At 39.5% G+C, this 13,280-nt stretch overlaps 1 protein-coding gene and 1 long non-coding RNA gene across 4 annotated transcripts; one reads left to right on the top strand and one right to left on the bottom strand.

Moving 5' to 3' along the window:
- The first annotated feature begins 1,031 nt into the window (after positions 1-1,031).
- Positions 1,032-6,835, top strand: LOC109114938 (uncharacterized). 3 transcript variants are annotated; one of them, XR_016084218.1, is made up of 3 exons: positions 1,032-2,773; positions 5,048-6,103; positions 6,635-6,835. It is a non-coding gene; the product is annotated as an uncharacterized LOC109114938 (long non-coding RNA). The 3 variants fall into 3 exon arrangements; XR_016084219.1 differs by having other exon boundaries at positions 5,042-6,103; XR_002022882.2 differs by having other exon boundaries at positions 1,042-2,773; positions 6,056-6,103.
- LOC104600036 (uncharacterized) lies at positions 6,706-13,124 on the bottom strand. The gene is made up of 4 exons (XM_010262834.3): positions 9,524-13,124; positions 9,387-9,451; positions 9,149-9,215; positions 6,706-8,841 (listed from the first exon to the last, which is right to left on the bottom strand). The coding sequence occupies exons 1-4, from the start codon at positions 9,621-9,623 to the stop codon at positions 8,675-8,677; spliced, it is 399 nt and encodes a 132-aa protein (XP_010261136.1). The 5' UTR covers positions 9,624-13,124; the 3' UTR covers positions 6,706-8,674.
- Between the last annotated feature and the right edge of the window lie 156 nt (positions 13,125-13,280).

Genomic DNA, 13,280 nt, shown 5'->3' with positions numbered 1-13,280 from the left:
CGTCAGTGAACTATGGACTAGATCTGGTAATTGTTGCCATTGTGTTGAGAAGAAGACGTGAATGAACTATGGTTGTAATTTTTTGTTTAAATTATTAATGAAAATCAGATCAGATTAGCTTGAATGGGAGAGGCCATGGAGTGGATTTGGGGACCTCAACCCTCGATTTGTGCTGTTGAGGGAATCAGTCAAAGCTTTCTTCAAGTTAAAAATTTCATTGTCGCTGGGATGAGAGGTTTTTTCATCTCCTAAACATTGTCTAGAGTTGCCATTGGCTTTTTCTTCCTGAATTTTTTCATCAATTGGGTTTTATTTTGAAAATTTGAGAAATAGTGGAAGAAAAATTTGACATTTCTTTTCTTTTTCATATCTCACGCATGCTAATGATTAAGAAGGATTAGTCAATTGTCAGAGACAATAGGGATAGCATTAGTCAATTTTCAAACAATAAAGATACACTTATTCAATTAACTAAACCATAAGGGTAGTTTAAGAAATATACCCTTAATAAAATGGGAAAATTCCCGATCAGTACCCTGTACTTTGGTTCGAGTGACAATTTGGTCCCTGAACTTTAAAATGTGACAATCCAGTACCTACCGTTAATCATTCCGTTAATAAGTCGTTAAGTGACATTTGAAAAGTCAAAAATGCCCTTCAAATGCCATCTAATTCTCTTTATCAACCATCCAAATGTTGATAAAAAATTGAACAATCCCAAATCCTAACCTCTTCTATTCAAAATAGTTGGTGATTGTTTAGAAGAATCTAAAATTTGGGATTGTTCATTTTATTGTCAATGTTTGGATGGTTGATAAAGAGAATTAGATGGCATTCTTAGGGCATTTTTGACTTTTTAAATGTCACTTAATGGTTGATTAATGATAAATATTAGATTGTCACGTTTTAAAAATTCAGGTACTGAATTGTCACGTTTTAAAAGCTTGAATACTGTATTGCCACATTTTGAAAGTTCAGATCCTGAATTAATAGAATTATTGCATTTTAAAGTTCCATTCAAGATTTCGAACCAAATTAGAGGGTAATGATGAGGAATTTTCCCCAAGGCTGCATTTGGTGGAGGTGTATCCGGTTCAATTTTACAAGCATATTCCATTCTTGTTAGTATATTCACCGAAAATTACTGGAAAGATTTTATCGATGTAAAACTTTACCTTCCTCTGTCCAACGGTTACACCGATAAGACCCGTTCTCTCCTTTGTTCGCTTCATCTCCCCTCCTCTTCTTAGACCAGCCGAAATCTGCGAGAGTCACAGACAACAGAGGATCCACTCTTCCTCTCGGTCAAGTGAAGAAGCGGAGAAGGGTTGGTCACCGTCCCTACCAGGGTTGGTCCCTAAAATGGGTGGATTGGCGTACGGCCTCTAATGGCGCGCTCGGTGGCCCCTGAAAGAAACCGCTAGCTGTTGAATGGGTTGGTCACCGTCCCTACCAAGCGCACTGGCCGGGGCATTGAGTCTCCGAGTTACCGACCCACATGTAGACGTCTTCTCCACCTCCCAGTCAATCAGAGAATCTTGTTTCTCGGAAATTTGCAGAGAAGGGGCCATCCATCTCTTCGGGTTCGTCGAGTCCGTCGCAAAAAGCAAGAGATACTCTAAAAAGATGTTCCGGTTTCTCGACCTCTACGACGCTATCTCTAATTTTTGGCCCGTCACAAAAAGCAAGAGATCCCAAGTGAAGGCATCGTCTCTCACATCAGCTTTTAATAAGCAAACTCAACAAATTAAGAAATCTTTGAAACAAATCAACACAAGGCCAGGAGTTGCAGAGGAGAGTAGAAGATATGTTACGCTGTAAGGTGTTTGTCATGCGGGAAGACCACATGGGGTGTGGTTGTGGAATGCACGTTGCTTCCGTCTATAAACAGATCCAGGATGGTCAACACTGTCTCTGCCGTCAATGGCCCGGTATCAAGCCCGGAACACCGATGGCCGAAGTCCCTGATTCTCCTATCTGTACCATCCTCCGGGTTTGCCTCCCTTGTTTAAATATCAATTCAGGGTCTGATATGCTGGGTGGATAACCAGTCATCGGCGATTTCCATCCGATTGGTATGGATCATACTGGTCGTCCTTTACAAACTCGATGGTAAGGCCGAGTTGTATTCGATGCTTCCGGCGCAGGGTATCTATGACCGTTGCTCGTTCATGCCTATCAACGTAACCATTGCTTGTTCATCTTTTTCCGTCGAGACCCAATTTGAAAATTTACACCATAAAAAACCAAATATGATCGATGTAAATTTTCAAAATCAACCGGTCCCAATTTCTATCCATCACTAAACCGATTCATATTTTCCATCGTATAAAATTTGAATTTATACCTCAAACAAATGCAGCCTAATAAAATCCCTTTTCGCATATAAGCGAGACAAAAAGTCGAAAACCCGAGAACCCCGATCAATAACAATGAGTTCATGATATGGTGCCATTTACTTTACTTTTTAACTTTATCTTCAGGCCCTTAATGCAGCCTTTACATTCACAAAAGGCTTGTATCGGCCGCCGAGGCCCGGACGGATATATTTCGCTGCATAATCCTACCCCGTGACACCGGCAGTCCGCGCCTACCTTCAATTCAGAGAGAGAGAGAGAGAGGTGGAGAAGTATTTTGGTAATCCATATCGTGGTGACCCGGGCGTTCCTCACACTGATCCTGAACGATTCGTGAACATATGGATTGGTTCGTTCGTGTTCTCTGCGATTACCTGGTTCCATCCATACATGTGGCAACTCTCAAATCAATACAAGTAAGCTCTTTTTTTGTTTTCGCGATAATCTGGTTAGGGCTTTCCTTTTGGTGTTTATCTAAATCTTTATCAGGGTTTATTTGTTTGGTCGTGCTCTTTTCTAGGGTTCCATGTTGCCATAATCACGGCCCGTTTTGTTAAACTCTGAGGTTCTCACTTCTTCTGTTTCAAAAATTTATAGGTTTTTTGAAAGTTCTTCTATACGCGTTTGAAATTTTATGTACATTGCTTCCTGATTCATTCTAGGCTCTGTTTATCGCTTAAAACAATCTTAATACGGAATTCTAAAGTCTGTAATATCATTTTAATATCTCATGTTTTTAATAGTAAGCGTTATTTCTCATAATTCATATTTATCGCATTATAATGGTGCTACATCGTTCGCCTTCCCTTTCAAATAATTGTGTTCAGGTTGATACTGTTATTGGTAGACATTGATTGTTATAAGCATTTAGAAGTGTCATGAGCATACTGTATGAGTGCATGTTATAAAAAGTTCCAGGAAACTATTACTGCTTGTATAATTAGATAGTGAATGATGTTAAGTTTAAACTGTGGTTTCGAAATAGTGCAGCAATTGTAATTCATAGACGTCAGGGGCATTTGGCCATTAGGACGCAAACTCCCCTTCTGCACTTTGAAATTCAGTTCACAACTTCACGTTCATTTTAAAAAATGTATGCATGTGAACCGATACTACTTCTTCATTAATCCTTCAGTAACTTCTTGGCTGGCCCATCTTTTGCTGATTCCTGTCTGTGGTGGTAGCTTTGAGATGCTTATGTCCCCTCAGAAGTTCTGTTCTTCATGTAGACTGCCATACTTAATAAGAGGAGAGAGAGTCCTTGATTTTCTGCCCTAGCATTCGTTCCTTCTTGTATTGAGTGTGATCTCACTTTATCTCCTTTTCTGCTTTAACTAGGTTCTTCCTAGAGATTTATCCATGCTAATCTCCCATTGGCCTTCTTGGGGCTTTAGTTCCTGTGACACCATCTCACAGGAATCTGCTGCTCTTTGTTCTTTGTTGTGGTCTGTGGGAAGTATGGAACAATTGCATCTTTGAGAATAAAAACTTTGAACAATTGCATCTCATAAGCTTTGATGTTTTGGTCGTATATCCTGAAGGCTCTTGAAATTATAAGCAATAGTGGGTGCACCTGATTTTTTTTCCTCACTAACCACATAAAGAACTTGTAATTTTTTTTTTTTTCATTTGGGGGGGGGGAGATCTTTTTTGCGTATAGTAACAAAATTCGTTTAGGCTCTGTATGTTTTCAATATAAAAGGGATGGGATATTTTCCGACTTAAGTATTTCAACTATATTTTTGCCCCTTTTAGGATGAAACTTTGTTTTCCCGACATTTACACCAAAGGAAATTAAAAGAGGCAAAACACAAAGTTTTTGCGTTAAAAAGGGTTAAAAAGTTGAAACAAACAGTCTTGCCACTTTCCAGAAAGAAAGGGAAAACTTGTGTATGTAATCTGTGTTTCGTTTTGTTTTATTTACAATCCAATACATTTATTGATAAAAAAAAGGTTCATGGTTGCCAAGGTGATGCCTAGGCGACAAGACACCCTTGGAGGCTTGCCTCGCCTAATTGCCAAGCAGTTTTGTACATTATGTTGTAAAATACTTGTATATTCTTAAATTTTTGGGATTATAATTATAAAATAAACATTATTAAACTAAAATATTCATTTTGTGTATTTATATACTAATTTATTTTTATTATTTTTGTATTTGTTAGGGTTTAATCAACAGACATTGCTAAATGCTGTATTGAACCCTCAAAGACTTCAAAACCTGGACCAATAAGGAAGAGCTTAAAATTTTGTCTAATCGACAAGGTTTTTTCTTCCACCTTTTCTTTCCTTCTTTTCCTATAACAAAAATAGGGTTCAACCCCTATATTTTTTGAATTTTCTTTTATTTCTTCTTTTTCTTCTCATGAATATGTTGATTTTCTATACTTTAACATGAACTTTATACTCTTTTTATGAAAATTATGGGTTATTATTTAGGAAATATGGCTATGGAACCTAGGGAACTACCCTAGGTTATATGTTTATTACTTAAAAAAATCTATGGCCTAGGCGACAAGGCGGCCTCTGTCGCCTAGCCTCGCCTTGGTGCCTTTAAAACTATGGTAAGGTTCATGTATCTGACTCTCTCCCCACATGGTTAAGACATGATGATGCTTGTTTAGTCAATAGGCACCATTTAATCATATAAATCACAGAGGCATTGATGCAAAGAATTTTTCAAGTGGCAGTTTGTATTTGGTAAAGCCATGGGGGCCAATCCCTGATCAGTGTTGCTGAAGCACTTGTGGCAAGGGGTGCAATTAAAGAAGCAGCTTATTGAGGCATAAATCAGCTATGGCTGGAAGAAGTCAAGAGGATTAATGCCTTGATTGGGGTTTAGATGGACACTTCTGCAGGAGATCCCAACACTGTCTGAGACATCTTGCTGCTCTCCTTGAACTATGATTGATTATATTCAGATGTCTGAGAGCAGCAGTTCTGTGGTTGATTGGAAGTAAATAGCTGCCAGAGCCTTCACTAAGAGAAGGAGGTCTTGAAGAGGTTTTGATAGAACTCTTTGGGTGGTCCAACAGGTAGGTATGCACAATAGATGAGTCCAATGACTGTAGTTTTGATGAAACTGTGAAAGGATTGGTTCATGTTGTTTCCACACATCTATCCAGAGGGATGCCTCATCAGACTTAGGCTCCACCTTCCTGGGGCTCCATGAAAATGAATTTTGATAGGTATTCATTGGGAAACCCAGGACCATCAGTGATTGTAGGTTTCTTCACTCTTTGGGAGTCGGGGGGTGGGGAGCTGAGGTCTATTATGGACCCAGTGGTTGGGTGATTCCATTTGGGCCTAGATACAATCTCTCTTTGGTTTGTTTCATCTGTAAGGATCTTAAGAGCTCGCTGGATAAAACAAATTATAGGAAACTAGGTTAGATAATTTTTTGGATGTACATGTGTGTAGTTAGAGAAACAACATATGAACTTAATTTCTTTTTATGAACACATGGCCTAGACTTGTCTACATCCTCTTCATTTTTTTTCAGGTCAAATCAGCTTTTATTTTCAATGACAAATTCCTTAGGTTAGAATCTTACAATAATCTCTTGGATGGATATGGGTGCAAGTATACAACGTACCAATATCTTATTAGAAGTAGGCTACTTTGTTCATCTTTCCTTTCTGCCTTAATGAAATACTTCCATATGCAACTGGCATGATCGGGCAATGCTATTTGAGCAGTACCACTGGAAGAAAGCACTGAAGAAGAGGCAACCATATAAGTTCAAGGTGAGAGCTCAATTTCTTGTTACTGATAGTCCTCATTCTCTATTTTAACAATATTTTTGCATGAAGGTTCTTATCAATTTTAGTATCTGTTTCTTTCTTCTTTTTCCCTGCATGTATGTTTGTTTGTGTATCTGAAGAGTGAGGAAATCCCTTTGTTCTTATATCTTTGTGAGATCAAAGTTCTACATTCCCGAGTGTTAAAGGCTATGCCATCAAGGTGGGCATAGTACCTGTTTGCAGTTAGTTTTTAAATTTCTTATGTATACCCATAGAACTGTGAAAAAGCAAATTGGAAGCATAATGCTGGGAAGCTATGTTGATGCCATTTTCCCTTGCCAGCTCCTCTGATTTGGGCTGCTAATTGATGGATGTCTACCTTGTACTCGTTTTTGCCAATAGTATCAGAGTGCCATCTCTTAAAACTAGTTTAAATTATGCCTCCAAAAAAACAAAAAGAAATATTGGAGTTGGGAGCTCATAAATGGTTATTTCTGTTCTCGTGAGTGGTATTTATGTGTTCTTTTTATGCAGTGGAACCAGTACATGAACAAGGATCTTCGGGATTCATACTATTTCAACTGGCCAGTGTACTTTCCTTAGAACATGTCCTATATGTGCCTAGGTGTGGTAGCTTTATTAATGCAGATTCTGTTCTTTTCCTTTTTTTTCCAGTACATATGTTCAAAGGAGTGAATCATCCTAAAAAGGGATTGTTTACCTTATTCTGTGGTTTTAGATCTTTAAAGCAGCAGGTTCTGTTGTAGGCTTGTAGCTAGTCTCCTTGTGTTGTGATGCCTTTGGACGAAATAATTTTGTTGCCTCCAATCAGCTGTCCTGTTGAATGAAGTTTTTAGTATGCCCTCCGGGCACTTAAGAGTATGTCTATTTTTAGAAGATCGTGGTACCAGTAATGGCTTCATGATTTGGTAAAAGAAACTCCCCAACATAGAGGTTGTAAGAAATACACGAGAAAGCCATATATTCATGGTAACTTGGCCAAGGAGGGGTGGATCCATTAATGATCCAATTATATATTTTTTGATCAATGATATTCGATCCAGTTATAAATGGATTGAATTTGGACTACTCTTAATCAGAACGAATTCAGACAAATGAGTACCATTTTCAGCCTATTCCATACCACCCAACTAATAAAACCCATTCCCAAATAGAAAAGCACTGAAATTTAAACTTGTGAAGTGGCTGGGAGATAGGTTGTATGTTCCTATCTGTAGTTGTATTAGGGAACGCTTTTCGGAAGCTTTAATAGGGAGCCATGTAGATGGCTGAGTAACGGTCGAGGTGGTTTTCAGTGACTTCCTAAAGGCTAAAGCAGTTCATCAAAGCTTCAGCCCTTCCAAACAAGCCCTCAATTTTGGTTTTCTAGATTTTTTGCCAAATATTACTTGTCTACCTCATCTCACAAGGCTTGTTTAATTTTGGTTCAGCCTCCTGAGTCCTGAGGAAAAGCGTGTATTGCCACATAAAATGGCTGTTACCATAACCAAAATTTGGCTCTGAATGTATTTTTTTTTCTTTTTATAGGCTTTCTAGACAAGCCACAAGCCCCACCTCACAAAGTAAAAAATTACAACATGAAAGCCCTCTGTGCCAGCCGGGCACTTAAAATTGATTCCCCCCGACTGGACCCATTGTTGATGTGGGACTGTGGATCCTACTAACATTTTTTTTTGGGCTAAAAACTTAAATCATGGGCTTTGGATGTATTTTGGGGGCATCTTTATTCTTTGGTAATTTCATCCAATTCAAGGTAGGAGGACCACATCACTACATCGAGGGATGTGATTTACAGCTTTAGGCGGTAGCCGGTTAGGCCAAGGCTAGGCCACCTTCCACCGGGCGTAACATACAAATTTGTCCAGCGCTCTAGGGTGGACCCTCTACTAACTAAAGTAGGAGAAATTCAACTGGAGTCGGAATCGTCTATGGTTGTAGGATTGAAAGAGTCAATTAAACCAGACAAATTAACAACTAGTGCCAGTCCGTCAGTCAAACTTTGGAAGAAGATGCACTCTTCCATCTCCCACTCCGACTCCCAGAGCTTTCCCCTCGATTTCATAAAATGAGTCCCATTTTGTCTTCTAGTTTTTAGATTAACACGCAAGCAACGAGCATGGCGAGGCGAGGTGGAGTGTGGGGAACGGCAACCCCCATCTCCTCTATATTGCGAAACATACTTTTTGTTCAGAGATAGAGAGAGGGACCATGTACGAAGGGTGGTGTTGGGTTTTGAGAGCCCCTTTGATACTTTCAAAAATTAAACTTAGAAACCACAAAAAGGAGAGAGCTGATACAAACTCAAAATTGCATGAGCAGGATCGTCCCAAGAAGCAAACCTTGGTTGCAACTTGCAACAACTGTTTATAGGGTTTTGGTCCCTATTGTCGGCCACAACACGGTTTCAGGACGACACCCTCCTCATTTCCCTAACTACACTCTCAATTAATATATAATAAATATATAACAATGAACCCCATCTCATCTTCTACACTTTGATCGATATATATATATATACGTATGTTCTTGGGAACCACAGCACAGACCCTTGATTCATGGTCTAAGCCCAACTGGTACGGCCTTGTTGTGTATGGGCCTCCGTCTTCTCACTCTGGCGTAGTCCATTGTAAAAAATTGCCACGCTTCTGCTCCTTCCACCCATTTCTGCCTCGTCCCTTGTCTTCCATCTCTCACTCTCACGCCTACCGTGTTTATCTTACCTGGACAACATGTATACATGCAATAATAAACTATTAATTAGCTCAACTGTAGAAGCATAAGGGTGAACAATAATTTCGTACGCCAAATTCTATTGTAATTACTCTGCGACCATATATAATCTTAACATTCATCAGGCTTCAGTCAGGTTGGTTGACAACGATGTAAATGCCCCCTTTGACTTTGACCTTGACACCCGGCCATTTTTAGAACTAGCCAAGTGCAGCAGCATCCTACTGCATTTTGTTTGTTAGGGTTTATGAGATTGAGTGACATGAGTAAGTTTTGTGGATGAATGAGGTGGTTCACCTGAAAGCAGAGCTCCCTTTTGTTTGTAGTCTGCTATGAAGTCTTCGACCATATACCTTCTTTGAACCTGCATTTCAGCAAAATAGAAGAACAATGGGAATTTAGAGAACAGTTTAATTTTGAGATGGGGTGGGCCGTGGGTGCAGCAATGGTAATAACAAAGCTGTTTCTAGTTCTAAAAACAATGAAGAAGAATGGTAATGGCCTAATGGAAATGGGGCGGTTTCACAGTTCTTACCATGGGCTCCTCAAGCAACCTCAGCTTCCTTGGCAGTTTGGTAAGAAGAAGGCCGGGATCCTGGTCTGTTTCAAGTTGCAGAGAAAATTTAGAGAGAGAGAGAAAGAGAGAGAGAGAGAGAATGCAGGTATAATTACCTTGTGGATGAAGTGAGTGCAGCTGGGCTTGGAGGGAAGCACAAGCGGTTGTCAAAGTGAGAAGGACAAAACACAGCATTGTGATGACTATCAACCCCATTTCAATTCCTCACCCAAGATACTTGCATGAGAGATATCTTCCTTGTGTCTTGGTGCGGTTTGAACTTTGAATTAATATGAGCCAGAGGGATAGATAGATATATATATATAGAGAGAGAGAGAGAGAGAGAGTTGTGGCTTCTGTGTTTCCGTAAACACAAGTCCTTTTATATTTATATTTGGGGGTGAGGAGTTTGGTGGACAGATTCTGTAGCAAAAGGGTGTAGACAATGTCTTACAACTGGCACCAGGTTTCTGCCCACTCCATACAGGAAGGAGGGATGCTGGAAGTTGGAAATATGAACACAACTGGCAGCTTATTCATTTGATACATGGTGATCCTTTTTACCAGGTTTCTGCTCAATGATCAGCTGCCATGTGGCAAGATAAAGCCTTCACGGCTCCACTCCATATAAGAGACAAGGGATGCCGGAAGTTGGAAATGCCAGCTCCAACTCCAAAATGAAAACAAGGGCGCCGGAGTTCGGATTAGCTGCCAGGAACTCTTTAACCAATAATAACAACCCACGTAAGCGGTCAGCCATCCCCACGACCACTACAATCTCTTGATCCCGTGCATGACTGACGTGGGGTGTTATTATTGGTTAATGTCAAACATACTCTAATTCAGCCATAAGTGCAGCAACTTAGATCTGGATTTTACACCAATTAGATTAGAGTCCGCATTTTCTCCTCACAGAGCGCATCTCACACTCATCTCAGAGCATTTGCAGTTATATATTAAGAATATCTTCTATACTTATTTGTTATCATTCATAGAGGCTACTTTGAGTTTCAAAAAATTGATTTTAAATCATTTTTCTTTTTCTTTTTGTAACGAGGATTAGTTGAATGTGATGGCTGTTTAGCAGGCTGTGGAATCAATGATACTGTTCCAAGACATTAATAAAATACATGGAAACAGGGATCACGTTTAGTTAATCCAGTTAATCCCAATTTGGTATGAAGTTTTCTGGTTGTATATAGATCTGTCACAAAGTTTCAATGAAAAATAAGGCTTTTAACACAATTCTACCATACATTTAGAAGTTTATTTTTATTTTTATTTCTATCTCATAAAAGTTATATTTTCTCTCCATTAATTGTTGTATTCTATTTGCACAGTGTTGCTTAATACTTTGTTGGATTCATCCATACTATGTCGATACTCGTGATATACTAAATATTAGTGAAAAATCTGACATCCCATTTTTTTTCTTAATTCACGCCATGTGCCAATAAGTGTGAAAATCGATAAATATAAACTACAATACGTAATGAAACTTACAACCTTGATAGAAACTTCCATCTGGTTACAATTTGGGCAAATATAATCCAACCTGAGCATAACCCAGCTTTTTGTACAGTTTGGATTTGAATTTGAATTTTCAGATTTTATGTTGGGCTGATGAATTGGGGTCAAGTTTGGGTAGAGCAATTGAGTAGTCTGAACCTGACTACTCATCTTCACTATATAATGCCCATGTAATTAATAAAATATATCGGTCAATGATGTTTTTCAAATATAGGGCAGGTCAGTTAAGTTTTATGAGAATATAGGGAGACTGAAATTCATCATTAAATGATTAACCTTACCTTTTGATTCTGGAAAGTTTTTCTAATTATTGAATCCGGATTTCGTCCTTACACCGTCCTTACAACTTGATATAGGCGCATGTGACAGAGTCCAGATGGCGCCGTGTGGCAGGGCCAGAAAGCAATCCTGGCCGCCAGCTGCTAATCAATTCTAGCTCATCCCAAGTGAGTTCAAGTATAAATAAGTAGCGCCACTCCTTAGGTAAACTATCTTGGCCTTTTCTGTTCTCAAGTTCTCTAGCTCCTGGGTGACCTTGTTTGAGTACTCTCTCCTCATGCCTCGTCTGACCCCCTTGTTATGCACTTAACTAATTTGACCATTGGAGATTTTGCCCCTGGGATAACACCTAGGGCCTCTGACGTACTTTCTCCTTCACATTGCATGATTGCAAGTTTTGTAAGCACAGTGTGTAAAGATCAATCAAGTTACTTAAGCTTCTTCTCTAATCGATCTACCTTTCTTTTAAGAATCAAGATGTTCCTAATGTGCAGTTGAAACATGCTATAATAGGTTAGTGCAAAGAGCAATCTGTAATAAGCAGATCCAAACTCTTTCTTTTGCTCCTTGGAGAGATGACAAGACATTATCGCCAACTTGGATATAAATTAGGGAGAAGTACCAATCAGCCCAGATCAGAATTCTCTAGCCCCAAAGTACAGGGGGAATGCATCCTGACCGTGAATTGATGCCAAACAACCATAGACAAAATGGGAATGCATCCCATAGATGAAATGGGATTCAGTCAGTGCGAAGTCCGTTCAAACAACCATTATAGTCTTACATTGAGAATATATTTTCATAAAATAAAGTATAGAAATACGAAGATATTCTGGATGCAAGCTGTAAAAGCTAATCGAACACTGTTTGAACCGGCCTTGCACTAACTGAAGCCGATCTCCCCATAAATGTGAATTGGAACATCTCCCATGCGATATTACATTGGCGCCTCACAAGCGTCCCACATGCACATCTCACTGTCCATCGGGAGATGTTTCCAATACACTGAGAGCTACTGTAGGACGCTGATGTAATCTTCTCTCATACTTGTCATGAAGAGCTACTGTAGGATGTTAGTTCGATTGGTTAGAAACAAAGCATGCACGAATCAACTCCCAATATAGGGTTCCAACTGTTTTGCAACTTGGATATAAATTAGGGAGAAGTACCAATCAGCCTAGATCAGAATTTTTTAGCCCCAAAGTACAAGGGGAATGTATCCTGACTGTGAATTGATGCCAAACAACCATAGACGAAATGGGATTTAGTTAGTGCGAACTCAAACAACCATTATAGTCTTACATTGAGAATATCTTTTCATAAAATAAAGTATAGAAATACGAAGATATTCTGGATGCAAGCTGTAAAAGCTAATCAAACACTGTTTGAACCGGCCTTGCACTGACTGAAGCCAATCTCTCCATAAACGTGAATTGGAACATCTCCCATGTGATATTACATTGGCGCCTCACAAGCGTCCCACATGCACATCTCACTGTCCATCGGGAGATGTTTCCAATACACTGAGAGCTACTGTAGGACGCTGATGTAATCTTCTCTCATACTTGTCATGAAGAGCTACTATAGGACGTCAGTTCGATTGGTTAGAAACAAAACATGCACGAATCAACTCCCAATATTGGGTTCCAACTGCTTTGCAGCTGCATGTTGGGGTTGAGAGCATCTCCCTTGTCATTCATGGCAAGATGTTCATAATGTACACATGTTGGGGTTGAGAGCATCTCCCTTGTCATTCATGGCAAGATGTTCATAATGTACAGCTGTAATGGTAATTGGGATCAGGATCACCTACCAATAAATTACATTCCAACCCTCTACTAACGGCACATTTCATATACGACGGATCCCACTTTTATGGCGAGTTTAAGATCTGTGGTGTAAGATGAAGTTGGTAGAGGGTTGGAATATGTTTTGTTGGCAGTAGATACCAATTCGTTCCGACTGTCCGGCTGCATTGGCTTGTTGGGACAGTATTGGCAGCGTTTGGTTGGTAGCAGATCCCTAAAAGGATGTTTAGAACGTACAGCTACAATGGCCAATGGC

Source organism: Nelumbo nucifera, chromosome 3 (assembly GCF_055504915.1).
Source record: "Nelumbo nucifera cultivar China Antique chromosome 3, China Antique-T2T, whole genome shotgun sequence".
Lineage (NCBI taxonomy): Eukaryota > Viridiplantae > Streptophyta > Magnoliopsida > Proteales > Nelumbonaceae > Nelumbo > Nelumbo nucifera.
Note: the sequence above shows the minus strand (reverse complement) of the source record. Positions and strands in the feature narration are given on the sequence as shown.

Coding starts and splice junctions, on each gene's coding strand:
- LOC104600036 (XM_010262834.3), bottom strand. CDS start 9,623: ATGGGGTTGATAGTCATCACAATGCTGTGTTTTGTCCTTCTCACTTTG. Junction 9,452..9,523: donor GCACTCACTTCATCCACAAG/GTAATTATACCT, acceptor AACTTGAAACAG/ACCAGGATCCCGGCCTTCTT. Junction 9,216..9,386: donor GGTTGCTTGAGGAGCCCATG/GTAAGAACTGTG, acceptor GCTGAAATGCAG/GTTCAAAGAAGGTATATGGT.